Source organism: Apus apus, chromosome 12, assembly GCF_020740795.1.
Source record: "Apus apus isolate bApuApu2 chromosome 12, bApuApu2.pri.cur, whole genome shotgun sequence".
In the NCBI taxonomy this organism is placed as follows: domain Eukaryota; kingdom Metazoa; phylum Chordata; class Aves; order Apodiformes; family Apodidae; genus Apus; species Apus apus.
In genome coordinates, this window is record NC_067293.1 from 3228605 (window position 1) to 3245051 (window position 16447).

Below are 16447 nucleotides of genomic sequence, written 5' to 3' on the forward strand. Positions count from 1 at the left end.
TCCTTCCAATCACCAGCCATTTCTTTGTTTTCCCTACAGCTTGGGAGCACAGCCTAGATATCCTCCTGGAATGGTCCTGCATGTACTAGGACACCTTTGTTGTTCTCTCTTTAAGCCCAACTCGGTTCTTTCAGGCTTTATTTTTTGAAAATAACTTTTCAGGGCATATTCTATTAAAAAAAAATAATTAAAGCAAGTAGTATGTAAGCCAGGACCTCCTGGCTTACAGAGTAAGACAATTCCTTTTGGTGTGGCACCAGGAACGTTGTAGGTGTCCTATTTTGGGAAGAAATGTCCCTGTTTTGCAGTATTGGTGCCGTGCCCTGGATTTGTTCACCAGCTGTTGATCTTCCCTCTGTGTGCCTGGTGCTGTTCCTAAGGAATGTTCCTGAGCCTGCTCCCAGATGGCAGGCAATCAACTGACCCTGCAGCTGGGAGGGTTGTGGCTGTGTGAGATGTGAAGGTGGATCTTCTCCCAGCAGCTCCAGCAGAAGAAGAGGAGGTCTAATGAAAGTGTGAGAGGCCACCACGGACCAAAGTCCACCTGGGTGAGTCCCTGTCTCTGGCAGCTGCCAACAGCAGATGTTTCGAGTCTGGAAAGCAGGATGAGTGGTTCTCCTTCTCAGCAGTGATCTGGGTGCAGATTCTTGCCTTTTGAACTATGGTAATTAAAATCTCCTGGCAGATCTTTGTTCCGTGGCTTCACCCACCTGTCATCTGTCCCTTTGCTCTAAACCACATGTGAATCTAAGCAGACAAAGTCCAAAGCTGCAGTGATGTAGGGGAACGTGTTGTACATCTTGTCTGTTCTCTCAGAGGCTGCTTCTCCCTCAGGAGTGACTCAGGGGGGATCTGGGGAGGGTTGGGGCATTTCCTTGGCCCATTCCCCGGGGCCCCAGGTGAGCCCTTCTGGAGGAAAGTGGCTGAACTCACTGTTTCAGGAGGCTCTGCAGAGCCACAGTGACCTGGTGCTTGGTCAGACCTCCCCCACACTGCTGCTTCTGAGGCCAGCAGGGGAACAAACAAGCAAACCCTAAAGACCACTGTGAAAATTCACCTTGGGAAAAGGGCAATGGGGTTTGGGAGGAAGGAGACTTCTTTTTTTCTTGCTCTGCTCAGTCCATCCTGGTAAGCACCAGGGTGTCGGAGGGGCTGAGGAAGACCCTGATTCAAGGCAAAACCATCCAGCCTCATAGGGCTGGATCGTAGGGGTTCAGATGCATTCTGAGGACTGAAGTCCTTGCCAAGAAAGCTGCTGCAATGCAGGATGGTGGTAGCAGCATCCAGAGCATTAGAACTCGAGGGATGAGCTGGCTGAGCAAAGAGCTCTGCAGCAGTACCTGCTCCAACGTGCTGCTGCTCATACCCTGGGGTACCCCTGCTCCTTGGGGCCCCCTCCCCTGCCTGCTGGGATGCCTGCACTTGCCCTTCACCTTTTCCATATTTTCCTCATCCATTTTCACATTATTCCTGGTCCCTGCAGATAAGGAGGACATATGTGCCCAGCTGGAGGACAGGGCTGACTCAGGCCAGGAGCCAGGATTTCCTCTCCTGGAGCACTTGTGCTCCCCATGTTTCCTGCCCTGGCCAGCCCCAAAGTCACCTCCAGAAGAGGGAAGAAGATGGGAGGGAGTCAAATGGGTCTCTGTTCTGCTGAGGCAATGGATGTCCTCTGCTCTCAGTAACAATCCCCATATCCCAGGTCACATCTCTTAAGGCTGGCCCTTATTCTTCTGCCCCCCAAAAAGTCCTCGTTTACCTTGTTTGCCTCTGCTGGCTCCACGCTGGCTGCACGAATGTCCCTAGAGGGTGGCCAGAAGGCCTCATGAGCCCAACACTGTCCCCTTCCTTCGTGCCACAGTAGAGAAAAGCTACTCCCTTTCTTCCACTCAACTCAGCTGGCCAGTGCTTGGCTTCTGGTAGGATCCACGGATCCCAGGGTTGGTGCCCCTGGCATGTCAGGAAAGCCTGTAGCAGGGAGACGTGGCTTCTTCTGGGCTTTGGGGGCTCCTCCACTGAACCCCAGGCATCCTTCCAGTCAGGCCAGTGCTCTTGGTGTTCCCGTGGCAGAGCTATGAGCAGCTCCCAGCAGTGCTGCTCTTCTCCATGCACAGCACTATTGGACAGCAGGAACACTCAAACCTGCAGAGGGACGGTGCCCTCCCCTCCTCCCCCCTCCCAGGATGTTTTGTACATGACACAAAAAGCTCAGACTCTGGGCCAAAAGCAGGGCTGGAAATTTGGTCCTTGGAGGCAGTGCCCACACAGCCAGCCCCTCCCAGCCCCTGGCAGAAGAAGAGCTCAGCTGCTTTGTGGAGCAGATCATGTGGAAAAGCAGATTTGCTTTAACTTTGAAGCATCTTTTTTTGTTGTTGTTTTTGTGGCCAGAAGAAGACTAACAATTTTTCTGTAGATAAAAAGCTCTATGTTCTTCCTCTCTGCAGCCCAGGCAGCAAACTAGCACCTTGACAGGTTCTGTCCTGGCATCCCCAGGAATATTTAGGAAGCATAAGCTGGACCACATCAGGTGGTCTGGGGTGCCTGACAGGGGATGTTTCAGTGGAAACTGGGAAGGGAGCAAAGAGCAAAATATCTGCAGCACCTGATGTTGCTTTTTTGGTTAGCAGGGAAGCATTTCCATCCGTCTCAGTCCCATGGGATGGTGCCTGCTTGTGGCTTTTCCCAGCAGCAGGAAGGATCCCCTCTGACAGGGCAGTGCCTGCCTCTTGCCACCACTCTGTGCATCTCTCATGCCCACAAGCTGCCTCCATCCAAACGCTCAGCAAGGGGGCTCTGCCAGAAAGGAGGGGTCAGACATCATGTCCCCACAGTAAAGGGGGCAGAAAAGTGGTCCAAGTATAAGCCCCAGGTGCCCACCACGCTGCAGGGTGGCTGCACCCAGTAAGCTGAGCCCCTGGGACACTGGGGGGTGGGCAGCTGGGACTGGTGCTGGGAGGATGAGCTGGTTTCTGGCTGGTCCTGCTGGGTATGGCAGCACAGCCCTGTGCCTGCACCCACATGCGTGGGGCTTTCCTGGTGCGAGGTGGGAACCAGATCATCTCAGAGGCTTGTGAGACTTCACTAAGCTGCCAAATCAGGGGGCAAGCCAGGAATTAGCAGCATGTCCTTCTCTGCCTCCCCAGGGAGGACCCCCACCCAGTTTCAAGTTCAGTTGGAAACATTTCCCAGCCTCTGTGATGTGCACCAGCCCACCTGCCCAGCCCATGCACACTGCTCAGCAGACCTTACCTGCCCACCTCCTGGAGCAAGAGCAGGACCCTTGGGACAGGCTGAGCACCCAGCTGGTGGTCACCTGGGGTTTCAGTGCACCTGGACAGGAGCAGAGGAAAGGGATGGTGGCTGCTCAGTGACTTCAGTAGGAGAACTGCTCAGGTCTTCTCCCCTTGCCCCACAGTAGAAGGTGTGGGCTTGCTTTGCCCTCTCATTGCTCCCCACCAACTGTAGCTGCTCTGTGTTTATCTCCTGCAGAGCTGCTGCACAGCCTGGCCCCTGCTAACACACCCATAACTCACAGAGGAACAATATCCTTTAACACAGTCGTGATATTTAAACCAGGGGAGGTATCAGTTGGTTGTTTTGTGTTGGGTTTTTTTACTTGTTTTTTTTTTAGGCATTCAGTTCCTTTGCTACAACCTCTGCTCCACAGCTGTGACTGCAGCCTCCTCCATCCAGCTGAGAGGGAAATTATGTGTGCAAGAGGAGTCAGGGCTCCCTTCCCTGCACTCTGCTCACAGCACTAGGACTCCTGCTCCTGCCACACGCTCGAGGATGCTGCACCTGAAAGTCCAGTTTCTGGATGACTCCCAGAAGATCTTCGTAGTTGATGTAAGTGGGTATCATATTCTTATTGGTTTGTGGGTTTTCTTGGTGCTAATTATTGAAGTCATTGCTGCTCTGAAGGGTTGCATGGTCTCTGATAGCTTCTGATAGCTTCGAAAAAACAAAACAAAAACCCAACAAAGCAAAAAAAACACCTCAAATCCAAAACAAGAGGTTGTGGTGCTGACTGCTAAATGACTTTCAGCACTATCATGCTTCCTCTCTCCTTATGGGCATTATTTATAAAGAAGGAGGATTTATCTGGCATCATCTTTCAGAACTCAGCTAATATGAAGTGATGCTCTTGACAAGTGTCGAGTTCTTCTCTCATTTGTCTGGCTGCCAATATAAGCATTCAAAAAGGAAGAAAAATCTGGAAACAGACAAAAAATAGGATATTTAACCAAACTGTCCCTGGAGAGAAACATCTGCATGCATCCCTCCCAGAGCATTTAACTGGAAAAGGTAACTGTGGTTTTTGAGAGTAGCTGAGGAAAAAAACTCACTGCATCTGTTTTTTTCCCTGCATGGCAGTGTCCCATAACACACTGTCATGAACAACTGGAATTTATTAGATGCTAGCTTTGAATACTGACTGCTGAAATAGGCTTCAAATGTTATGTCTTAATAACTATAGTGCTAGATTCACATGTATCTGTACATAGATAAATGAAACTAGATACGTCTAGACCTGCCTCTTCACAATTATAAGTGTGACTGAGCATTTGCTTCTGGTTAGGGTTTGCTAATCACAGTCACTAACTGAATTAGATAATCAAGTAGATCTGTTCTAGCACTTACCTGCATCTCCTCTGGGACCAGAGTCCTTTATAGAAAATCATTTTTTTTCAAGTCCTGTTACATTTCTTGGGCAGTCATACCCTCTGGTTTTATAGCACAGCCTGAGAACTACTCGGTCTTACAAGTACTTCTTGGTTTCTTTGTGATAGCAATTTTACACAAAAGAGGGCTGCAAAGCAATTCCATCCCTTGGCACAGTAAGGAAGGTTTTTGATTTAGTTTTATTAATGTATCCTAGACCTGGAGTCAGCTTAAAAATGAGACCAGCCATTTAAATTTACATTTTTTCCCATATTGCTTAGATCAAGGCATAGTGAGAGACAATTGGCAAGATGCTGCTGGTACAATATTGCTGTATTCTTCTTTTTTTTCCATCTCTGCTTTCTTATTTGCCCAAAACACTTGCAGCACTATAGCTCTGCACGACATGTTATTGCAGCAAATAGCTTCCATTAGAGGAACTTCTGGTCATTTCCTTTTTTAGCATGAAATGGTCTTGGAAACCCCTTTCAGGCATTTCATGCATTTGATGCCGGATGGGTACGATAAATGAGGAGTTGAATTAGTGACTTCTCCATTATAAAAGCACTGCTTTGGGCTAAGTTTGGAGCAGAGATTTCAAGCAACTCTTCCTAAACCCTCCCTGACTTCAGAAAGCTCTTTTGAGTGCATGGTACTGCAGTGTGATGGGAAAGGAAAGAGACAAAAGAGAGAAGACACGGCGGGCTCAGCTTCCCCTCGGCCGGTGCGTCCACACCTGACTCACATGGGGGTCACAGCTGCTGGCACGTGTGGCCAAGCCTGATTTCCAGCCTGGCTTGGCACAGGCATGAGTTCCTCCCTAAGAAAGCTTTTGCCTCCATCCACACCCTCACCAGCAGCAAGGACCCAGCACCCTCTCCAGGGCTGCAGAGCTCCGAGGATTTCCTTCGGCTGGGAGCTGGAGGTGATTCCTGGTCTGAGCCAGGTCTGAGCCCCTGGGGTGGGCAAAGACAGGGGCCTGGCAGCATGTCCCTCCTCCTGCCCTCCCTGCTCAGCACCCAGGTTTACAACTACCTGAAAGGAAGTTGTAGGGAGGTGGGAGTTGGCCTCTTCTCCCTAGTGAATAATGACAGGACGAGAGGAAATGGCCTGAAGCTGCACCAGGGGAGGTTTAGGCTGGATATCAGAAAGAATTTCTTTACCCAAAGAGTGGTTGGGCAGTGGAACAGGCTGCCCAGGGAGGTGGTGGAGTCACCATCCCTGGAAGTGTTTAAAAGAAATACAGATACAGTGCTTAGTGACATGATTTGAGCACTGAACGGGTAGATGAGGTTATGGCAGGGGGATTGAGGTTATGGTTGGACTTGATGATCTTCAAGGTCCCTTCCAACCAGATTCCGTGATTCTGTCATTTAAACCCTGGCATGGATGGGGCCTCTATGGGACACTGCTGGCTGTGCCAGTGAGCCCCAGGCCTTGCACTGGGAGGACACCAGGACCCCCCTGCCCCAGTGCGTGGGCACAGGGACTGTCACAGGTCAGCCTGTCGTGGCTCTGGGACTGAGAGGAGATATTGCAAAGCTGCCTTTCTTCTTCTTTCCCTCTGGATACCCAGAGCTGTGACCTGGCGTGTGCTCCTGCCCATGAAGTCACTCCTCTCTGGAAAGGGTTTAAATAATGTAGCCCTGAGTCTGGGCAGCCTCAGGAGCTCTCCCAGAGCAGCAGAGAAAGGGAGAACCACTTTGTAGGCTGGGCAGACAAAGCCTGGGCATCTCTGCTAGTGGAATTTGCTACAGGGCAAAACTCAGTGAGAAGGAAAAGAAGAAAGAAAAACAAACAAGCCCAGAAGAACTAATTGCTGGGGCTGAGCACAGGACAAAGTCTCCCATGGTCTCATGTCCCTCAGGATTAATAAAAGTGGGAATTTGTTGGCGGGGGGGGGGGGTTGCAGAGTTGGCTGCACGTGAGCTTGACCAGCGAGGGCACAGGTGGTATGGGGCTGGTGGGTTTGGTGTGTGGCATTGCCTGTCAGCATGACACTGGCTGGAGGACACCTCCTGAGGTGGTGGACAAAGATCCCACCAGATCCCACAGGCTCCCTGCTAAACCACAGGCCTGTGCTACAGGGAATGCTGCAGAGACGAGGCTTTACTGTTGGAGGAAGCTGCCAGGCTGCCCTCTGGGGACAGGTGTGTGTCCCCATGTGTCACAAGTTGCTGTCTGACTCTGGATGTGCCTCTTGCTTTCTTACCCTGCTGACAGTCCCAGCTGCTTCCACCCTGAAGAGGACAGGTGTGCACAGCATCTCCTTTCCACCTTCCTCACCACAAGGGTTTCTGCCTGGGGGTACCAGCCTGGCCCTGAAACATCACTGAAGGTACATTTATGGTCAGGCATGAGGTGCCCAGCCCCACATATCATGCTCACAGTGCTCTTCTGGCACAGCACCCTGCTCTTGCTTGATCCTGTCCTGAACACAACCTCACCCTGGTGCTTGCAGCAGTGCTTGTTGGAGCCTCGGCACCCCACAAACCCAGGAGGGGCCACCTGCAAGCACCCCTCCACTAGAGGAAAGCCTCTTCTTATAAATCACTCCCTGCATTGCAGGGCTCTGTCTCCCCAGTGAGCAGGTTTTCCAGGGACGGAGCCACTTGTCTCCCCTGCCCTGGGCAGTGCTGGCCTTGGAGGGGAGCAGGTTGCTCCCAACCGACGTGGTGGGTAATAATCCGGTAAGAAATGCTTGTCTTTCCTGGCTGCCTGACAAAGGCCAAGGCCTTTCATGCTAGAAACTTCTAGCTTGGAAATCAACATTTATAATTGTTTTAATTACCCTTGTGATCTAGTAATTTCGAGGGGAACCAGGAGTGCTGCAGAGCAAATGCTGTTATTACGCTATCACTTTTCAGCAACCTTTCAGCACAGAGCCAGCAATTTCATCCCAGGAGAAGCTGTGAAAGGTGGTTATTAGTGTGCATCACTGCCAGCAGCCAGGGTCCCTCCCGTCCCTGCTGGGAGCACCCACTGGCACAGGGAGCTGCAGCCTGCCCTCACCTCCATCACCCAAAATGCCATAATTTAGCTGTTGTTGTGTAACCCAGCCTCTCTGCTCTGCTTTGCTTTTGCACTAACCCACACTTGTTGGGGTTTGGTTTTTTTCCACCTCTCCTACAAAGACAGGCTGAGAGAGCTGGGGTTGTACAGCTGGGAGAAGAGAAAGCTGTGGGGGGACCTCATAGCAGCCTTCCAGTGCCTGAAGGGGCTAAAGGAAAGCTGGGGAGGGACTTTTTACAAGAGTGTGTAGAGATAGGACAGAGGGTAATTCCCTTAAGCTAGAGCAGGGTAGGTTTAGATTGGGTATCAGAAAGAAGTTCTTTACTATGAGGGTGATGGTGAAGCCCTGGAACAGGTTACCCAGAGAGGTGATGGAGGCCCCATTCCTGGAAACATTCAAGGTCAGGCTTGATGGAGCTCTGATCAACCTGATCTAGCTAAAAAGGTCCCTGCTCACTGCAGGGGGAGCTGGACTTTAAAGGTCTCTTCCAACCCCACACATTCTATGATTCTAGGATTGGTTTTGGTCTGCTTTTCATAAAGGAGGGGTTTTGCTGGGGTGGGGTCACTGCCAGGTTAATTTCTGGTGCTTTCTGGAGCATTTTCCAAAGTAGGAGCCTCCCAGGTTGCTCCCCAGGGACATCACACAGTCAAGCAAAACACCCACCAAGTGTTCCTGTTTACTGGGAGTAACTACAGCCTGGTGTAGTTATCAGCATGTAGTGCTACTTAATTAATATTGCTGAAGTGCGTGGATGACCCAGGGCCCTTGGCACAGGATCTCCACAGGGCCCTGCTGCTGTTAATTACCAGTAACCCTAATAGCAGCTCCTCCCCAGCTGTCGGGGTGCAAGGGCTGGCTGTGCAGGTTTGAAGTCTGCTCCCGTTTGCTCCTCATCCAGCACGTTTGCCACGGCTGTTCCTGGGTCAGGGAGATGCTCATCCTAGTGACTGCTCAGTGATTTGCCAGGGATCACTGCCCAGGCAGGGATGGTTGCCAAGGCTGAGCCAAAAGCAAGAGTTCTTTCCTTTTTCCCTTCCTTTTTGGTTTACGTTCCTTAATAAAAGAGGGAAGTGACGAGAGGGGATCTGATTTCCAGGAGCAGAGGGAAGGGACATGCAGTGTGCAGTCAGCCTGTCCCACATGCTGAAACCAGCAGCATAAATTGAGTAAGGTTTTGGAAATCGGGACTCAGGAAAATCCCACAGCTCCTCTTAGGGTGACCATGAGGAGCTAAAACTCCTTTGCCTCACAGAAACCCCGTCACTGCCGCTGCCCGCGCTGCCTAACCTACCGCTTCCGTGGTGTGTTTGTTTGCCAGCAAAAATCCTGTGGGAAAGGGCTGTTCAACCTCACCTGCAGCCACCTCAACCTGGTGGAGAAGGAGTATTTTGGGCTGGAGTTCCGCAGCCAGGCCGGGAACCACGTGAGTGCGGGGCTGGGCAGGGGTCCCGCTGCTGCACCGGCCCGCAGCGACGCCCGCGCAGCCGGGGGGGCTTCCCTGGAATAACAGATGGAAAATTCCCACAGAGAGGTTGGCCACGATGCCAAAACAAAAATTAAAAAAAAAAAACCCTTAAGAAAATGGGAGTGAGGAGGGGAGCCACGAGGTGGTTGGCAAAGCCCTGCTGACAGCCCTGGCCCAGGGGGGGGTTTCTGGAGACATGCGTGGGGTGGGGGTGGCCTCAGCAGGACCTCTCGTCACAGCAGCTGAGCTGGCCAACATTTCTGTGTTGCTTTACAGTGTGATTCTGCTGCTTTTCTTCCCCCAAACCTCCCCTCCCACCCCCTTGCCTCTTGGGCTGTTTATTGACCCAGTTCTCTACTGCTTTATTTCAGGTCTGGTTGGAACCGCTAAAGCCCATAACAAAGCAAGTCAAAAGTAAGTGTTTCCAGAATGCGATTCTTCTAAATCACTGCCAGTGCCAGACCAGTGTGGGCACATTCGTGCAGCTTTTATTGCCTGGGGATGGGGGGGGCTCTGGTTTCCAGGATGTACCTGAGACCTTTTTATAGCATGAGGTTGGGTAGGGTTGTTTGCAAAGACACCACAGTCCGTATCAAACCCTGTGGACCCTTTGCAATCTGGTAACCTGCACGGGTTCAGGCTGGAGCTGTTAATAACTTGGCAGCTTGGTGGAGGAGCAGGGGCTGTGCTGGCAGCAGGACACAGCTCCCTGTGTGCCCTCCTTCCCCTGCTGCTGCTCCCAGCAGCCCAGATGCCCTGTGGAACTGGGTTCTTCTGGTGCTTCCCGGGATCCGTGCTGCTCTCCAGCTCCCTGGCTGCTCCACTGGGGTGCTGAGGAGCCTGACCTGAATTCAGGCTCAGCATCCCCTGCCCTGGCCGGGGCCAGTGTTCACACAGAGCCCTTGTCAGCCTGTGCCTGTTTCCACCATTGCAACAGGCCAGATGGTGTTTTCTCCAAATACAGGACAACTTAGGAGCTGGTCAAGAGCCTGAGGCCACCACCCCGGTGTGTGCCATGGGGCAGCTGCAGCACAGTGCTTGCATTAATTTCTTTTAAGGAGAAAGCCTGATAAAGAGCATCCTCTTGCTGGGTGCATCAGAAGTGGGACTATTTCAGGCACCAGTTTCCCCTTTCTTGCCTGCTCTTTCAAGATCCTGTCCCTGCAGGGACTTCTGAGCATTCCAGGGTGTCCTGTGCCTACAAACTCGCCTCACTCCCTCCATTCTTTTTGCCTTGGGCTGCGCCATTTGTTCTCACTCATCCCACAAAAAAAAAACGTTTGCCCAAACTGTGTCCTCTGGAGCTGTTGCTTCCCAAGTGCTTGGAGGGCTGAGTTTAATGTCCAGCCTTGCTGATGGCAACTAAACTGGAGCTCTCACCGTGCCCCAGGCAAGCACCCCTGGCACTGCTCCATGGAACCCCCCCCGCCTCCTGGCAAGGGTCTTTGTAATTTAGTATTATTCAGGTGTCCAATTCCCTCTTTGCTTCCATTAGTAGCACTGGGGTCTGGGCAGGCTGGTTATGGGGGCTGGGTGGAGTCCCTGGTGCTCAGGGCTTCCAACCCTGGTTTTTAAGGGCCCGGAGTAATTTGCTCTGTAAGAAGACAGCATGTGTGAAGAGAGTTGTAAATGTTCTCAATAGACACGTACAAGAAAACTTATGAAGATGTTGTGTTTTAAGATCCTAAGGAGGTTCTTTTCAAATTTATGGTGAAATTTTTCCCAGTGGACCCCGGCCATCTGAGAGAAGAGCTGACAAGGTACAGTACTTGTTCTATTATTGTCTTACCACACATTTTTTTCAATCGCAAAGCATGTGTTTAATTCCTTCTTCCACCCAAACCTGTCAGTTAGCAGCAGTTGTTCTAAGTATTGAAAGAGCTCTGTGCTTACAAATCAAAAACCAAGAGAGTATCTCCTCTTGATCCTCTGTTTTTAAACAAAATCCACTTGAAGGATCAGCCCTCTTAAGAGGCTGCAATTTGTTTACTGCCAAACACTTCAGCATTAGGCACCAAGTCTGACCTCGCTAAGTCTAGCTCCTGCCTCAATCTGTGCCCTGAAAGAAGAACTTTAATGTTATTTTTAAAAATTACATTGTTAGCCCTTATGCTTTAGAGCAAGCCCTGCAAACAGGAGCTAAGAATAAAACTCAGATGGTGCTTCTGCAGGACAGGAGCCCTGAGAGATGCAAATGTCCTCCAAAGCATAAAGAAATGTTGACTCTGAAACCTACTAATGGGCATTTCAGTGACAGGAGCATGTTGGTTGTGGTGGTGCCCAGCTGCAGCCTTCTGCAGGGGCTGTGCACTCCTCCTGGGACCTCATGGACCTGCACCCCTCGGGTTGGAACATGGGCAAATGCAGGGAGAGGCGTGGAGGCAGCCAGCCCCTCACAGCAGAACTTTTGGGGCTTAATCCAGCACCAGGCTATCTGCTGAGCACAGCTCCAACCCAGAGCATGCTCCTGTCCCCCTCCACAGGTACCTCTTCACCCTCCAGATCAAGAAGGACCTGGCACTGGGGCAGCTGCCCTGCAGTGACAAGAGCGCGGCGCTGCTGGTCTCCCACCTGCTGCAGTGTAAGGGCAGGCGAGTGCCCACAGGGCCAGTGCCCCTTCCCTGGGGACACCACAGGGCTCTGCTTTAGCTGCCTAGCCAGGGGGTTCCCCTGCAATGACCCCCTCACCATCTAACCCCCTTTCTCCTCTTGTCCCGTGCAGCTGAGCTGGGTGACTTCCATGAGGAGACGGACCAACAGCACCTGGAGACCCACAGGTACCTGCCCAACCAGGAGTACCTGGACAACAAGATCATGCACTACCACCGGAGGCACCGGTAAGGGCCGCTCTGTGCCGTGGCCACCCAAAGCACCCACCTGCCAGGGAGGGGGCCGTTCCCACCAGCAGGCAGGGCTGGCAGCAGGACGGGTGTGATGCCAGCCTGCACACATCCAAACGGGCATCTTTCCCAGCCCTTTTCAGCAGCTGCCTTCTCCCTCTTGTTGCTTCCCGGCACGTTTGTGTCTCCAGTGGGAAGACGCCAGCCGAGTCAGATGTTCAGCTGCTGGACGTGGCCAGGAAGCTGGAGATGTATGGGATTCGCCCACACCCTGCCAGCGACGGCGAGGGGACACAGATCAACCTGGCTGTGACACACATGGGGGTGCTGGTCCTGCGGGTGAGCACAAGGCTGGGGGCGGGGGGACATCCCTGCAGCTGGGGGGACCATTCTCCTCCCCTCTGTGTGCTCTCTCTTTACAACTACCTGAAAGGAGGTGGTAAAGAGGTGGGGATGGGGCTGTGCAATCAAGTCACAAGTGAAAGGACAAGAGGTAATGGACTCAAGTTGTGCCAGGGGAGGTTTAGTTTGGATGTGAGGAAGAATTTTGTCACCGGAAGGGTTATCAGGCATTGGAATGGGCTGCCCAGGTCGGTGGTAGAGTCCCTGTTGGAGTCCTTATCTCTGGAGGTATTTACAAGTTCTATAGATGTTGTAGAAGGGGCAATGAGTGCAAACTGTAACACAGGAAGTTCTATCTCAACATGAGGAAAAACTTCTTTCCTATGAGGGATACAGAGCCCTGGGACAGGCTGCCCAAAGAGATTGTGGAGTCTTCCTCTCTGGAGACTGTCAAGACCCGCCTGGATGTATTTCTGTGTGACCTGCCCTATGTGGTCCTGCTCTGGCAGGGGGGGGTGGATGTGATGATCTCCAGAGGTCCCTTAGGGATACAGTTAAGAACTTACCAGTGGTTGACAGTTGGACTCTGTGATCTTTAAGGTCTTTTCCAATCCAGGTAATTCTGTGACTCTGTGCTCCTAATCCTACAAGAGCAGAGCTGGCAGTGTGGCAGTGATGGTCCAGGGCAGGGCTCAGTGCCACCATCCCCACCAGTGCTGGCTGCTTGCCACCCAGCCTGCCCGGGCTCTGCTGGCCTTTGTCACAGCCAGTGTGGCCGTGGCAAGCACCAAGGTTGCCTGGCTGCCTCCCTGGTGCTCACCATGTAATCTGGGAGCAAAAATAGCCCCGCACGTTGCGTAACGCTGCGATCACCGCGCGGCTGCGGCAGGAACACAGGCTGCCTGAGCCGGCGGGAAGCAGCTCCTGCCTCCCACACCAGCTAATTTCAGCCTGGGAACATCTTGCCAGAGCAAGGGAGGGAGAAAAAAAAAAAAAAATAAGAAAAAAAAAAAAATCAGTCCTAACTGTGGGTCTGCTGTTCATAATGAGCACTGCCAGACCTGAGAATTTATTCAGGGCCATAAACACCCCTCGCACACGGTGACAGCGCCGGGTTTTAATGGGCTCTCCCGGCAAGCTGAGAGGGTCTTGGTGGCACAGCATGGAGTCGTGCAGTTGTAGCAGGTCCTGCTGTGACACCAGTGTTGTGCTGCACCTAAATGGGTGTGCAATGACAACAAGGGGCACGGCACACACGTGCAGCCTGCTTCACCTGGGTGTAGAGGTATGGGAGGGAGCTGAGTTCTGCTGCTCTTCCCAGCGAAGGAGAGGAGGGTCTTACATCTTTTGGAGGGCTGATTCTGCTTTAACTCTTGTGGTGTTTGAGCTGGGATAGGTGGGACTCACTGCCTGGATCTCTGTGTGGTTCTTCTTGGTATCCTGGGGTTTTACAAGTAGCTTTAGTAGGCAGTTAAGCCTTGAACCTTGATTCCCACTTTTGGGAACCACCAAATCGTGGCAATTCTTCCCCAGACTTGTAGCAGTGAGAGCCATGTCAAGGTCTAGTGTAGTGTCCTACAAGCTCAGGTTCTGGTTCTTTGTAATTTTGCAATCTTCATCTTCCCTATCCTCCTGTAATTGCTGTGTCTGTCCTTGCAGGGCAACACAAAGATCAACACTTTCAACTGGTCCAAGATTCGCAAGCTGAGCTTCAAGAGGAAGCATTTTCTCATCAAGCTCCATGCAAACGTCTCTGTAAGTACCGCACTGTGGGCAGCTGCCAGGTGGCTGTGGGCCAAGGATCAGCCAGGCAATGGCCCTGATTTTGACTAAAATCAATTTTTCTGCTCATGGGTGATTCTCCTTCCCACCCCTGTGTCCTCAGCAGGGTGGTGCTGCACTGCCCAGAGCTGCCTGTAGCCCGGGGTGATGCTTTGGGGGGCCAGGGGCAGATGGCAGAGCCTGGCCCTGCACCCCTGACCCTTGTCTCTGGCTGCGCAGGCGCTGTGCAAGGACACGCTGGAGTTCACTATGGCCAGCAGGGACACCTGCAAAGCTTTCTGGAAGACTTGTGTGGAGTATCATGCCTTCTTCAGGCTGTCTGAAGAGCCCAAGTCAAAGCCCAAAGCCCTTCTATGCAGCAAGGGCTCCAGTTTCCGCTACAGGTAAAGTCTCAGGGGAAAACAATCACTGGGGCCAGGAAGGGCACGGGGAGAGCTCTGATGCCCTTTGTGCCAGCCCTGCCTGGCTGCAAGGGAACGATGCCTGACAGCTGCTTTTCCTGGGGAGCCTGCTGTCGCATCCCCTGCGATGTGCGGCTGCCCGGGCTGAGGGTGCTCACACCTTTTCCCCCCCCTGCTGCAGCGGGAGGACACAGAGGCAGCTCCTGGAGCATGGGAGGAAGGCAAAGATGAAGAGCCTGCCCTTTGAGAGGTACCTGGGGGGACGCAGAGCAGGGCAGTGCCCGGGTGGTGTGGGGGAGAGGGGATGGGACCCTCCTGGCTACACACCCACCCGTGCTCTGGGCCTGGCAGGAAGCACTACGCGTCCCGCTACGACGAGAGGCAGTGCCGCTCCTCCCCGGACCTCCTGACAGACGTCTCCAAGCAGGTACGATCCCCTTGGCACCACTGGAGGTAGCACTGGGGCTGGGGGTGGTCTTGGCTTGGCAGAGCTCAGCTGGAGCCCAAGGCTGACCCTCAGCTCTTTGAGGGGGGGGGGTGTCAGGGCTGGCCCTGCTTTCCCCCCCCCTGCCTGGCTGGGGTCTGGGCACCCACCGTCCCTCTGCCCCTGCTCAGGTGGAGGAGCTGCGCCTGGCCTATGGCGGCCGTGGCTCTTACCACGCCAACGGGGTACACGCCTCTGAGCCCACCCTGGACAGCCGGCGCCGGAGCTCGGCCGCGGACGTGACGCTCGCTGCCGAGCTGGAGCGCTCCAGGCCCGGGGCGTCCCCCACCTTCCTGCCCCACTCCAAAAGCTCATCCGCCTTCCCCCTGCTCTATGCCGAGCTGGAGCTGGAGCGAGCGTGGGAGCCCCCTGACCTCTTCAGCGCCAGGAACCCCCTGACATCCTTTCGGCCACACCACCAGCTCACCGGGAACAGCAAGAGCACCTCGGTGGGCAACATGCAGGAGGTGAGCGCCCGGCCCCTGGCGTACACCGACGTGCCGTGCCCCCCGGCCGTGGCCGCCCTGGCCCCGCAGGGCCTCTTCTACCTGGACAGGCCCCCGCAGCCCCCATGCTACGCCCCAGCGCCCGGCGAGGACCCGGCCGGTGGCTTCAGCCCCGTGGCTGCGAAACCCCCCGGCCGGAGCCCGAGCGGGAGCTGGGTGGGGGAGCTGCCCGGCGAGGCGGCGGGCGCGGGCCTGGCCCCAGCAGGGCAGAGCAGGGCCCTGCCTCGCTCCTGGGGTTACAGCCTGCAGGAGCAGCCTCCCAAGCGCTCCTGGAGCCAGTCGGACATGAAAGCCCTTCGCTTCCCCTACGGCTCCGAGTTCAGACCCCTGGGGCCGTGCCCGGCGCTCAGCAGCAGGAGGGCAGGGGTCTTCTGGCACCTGCCGGCCCAGGCCGGGCCGCGCCGACCGGCCGAGCGCTCTGTGGGCAGCAGCACCGAGTCCAGCGACTCCGACTCCGACCTCCTGGCCGCCGAGTACTGCTCCCTGTTGGGGCGGGCACGGCGGGGGCCCGTGGCCCGGGCACGGCTCTCCTCGGGCAGCCTCCAGCTGGATGAAGAGGACGAGGAGGTGAACTTCGCCAGCTGCGCCACGGAAGAGAGGACTTCCCGCGGGGACACCAGGTATTTCACCTAGGTGCCTGACACTGGCTGGAGGGAGCAGAGGTGGCCATCACAGACTGGGGCTGCAGAAGGGTGGCACTGCTGCTTTGCAGGGCTGGTTACGGCTCGTGGCTCTTTGGTGGGCTTGTGTGGTTATCGGTGCTCTTAGCTCTAGAGGATGTGCTGACGGACAGCAAAGCAGTGTTCAGAAGGACCCGTCCCCTGGCACCATGCTTGGAAGCTGGCACATCTCTGCCCCTTACACATGGAGGTTCTGTTGCAGCCAGAGGGGCCTGGGCTTTCCTAAAGTCTGGCCATGCTTGGTGCTCAGCTGCTGAAGTCTCACCATG

The 16447-nt window shown here is 54.1% G+C and overlaps 2 protein-coding genes across 2 annotated transcripts in view; both read left to right on the forward strand.

Annotated features, from left to right (window-relative positions):
- Positions 1–16447, forward strand: part of RAP2C (RAP2C, member of RAS oncogene family) — a 144000-nt gene that overhangs the window by 17976 nt on the left and 109577 nt on the right. The gene's annotated exons all lie outside the window — the stretch shown is intronic.
- Positions 3790–16185, forward strand: FRMD7 (FERM domain containing 7). The gene is made up of 12 exons (XM_051630383.1): positions 3790–3846; positions 8997–9101; positions 9515–9557; positions 10825–10903; positions 11627–11724; positions 11866–11980; positions 12175–12322; positions 13985–14080; positions 14327–14490; positions 14690–14758; positions 14860–14935; positions 15124–16185. Exons 1-12 carry the CDS (start codon positions 3790–3792, stop codon positions 16129–16131), a joined length of 2058 nt encoding a protein of 685 aa, XP_051486343.1. The 3' UTR covers positions 16132–16185.

Coding starts and splice junctions, on each gene's coding strand:
- FRMD7 (XM_051630383.1), top strand. CDS start 3,790: ATGCTGCACCTGAAAGTCCAGTTTCTGGATGACTCCCAGAAGATCTTC. Junction 3,847..8,996: donor AGAAGATCTTCGTAGTTGAT/GTAAGTGGGTAT, acceptor TTTGTTTGCCAG/CAAAAATCCTGTGGGAAAGG. Junction 14,759..14,859: donor AAGAGCCTGCCCTTTGAGAG/GTACCTGGGGGG, acceptor TGGGCCTGGCAG/GAAGCACTACGCGTCCCGCT.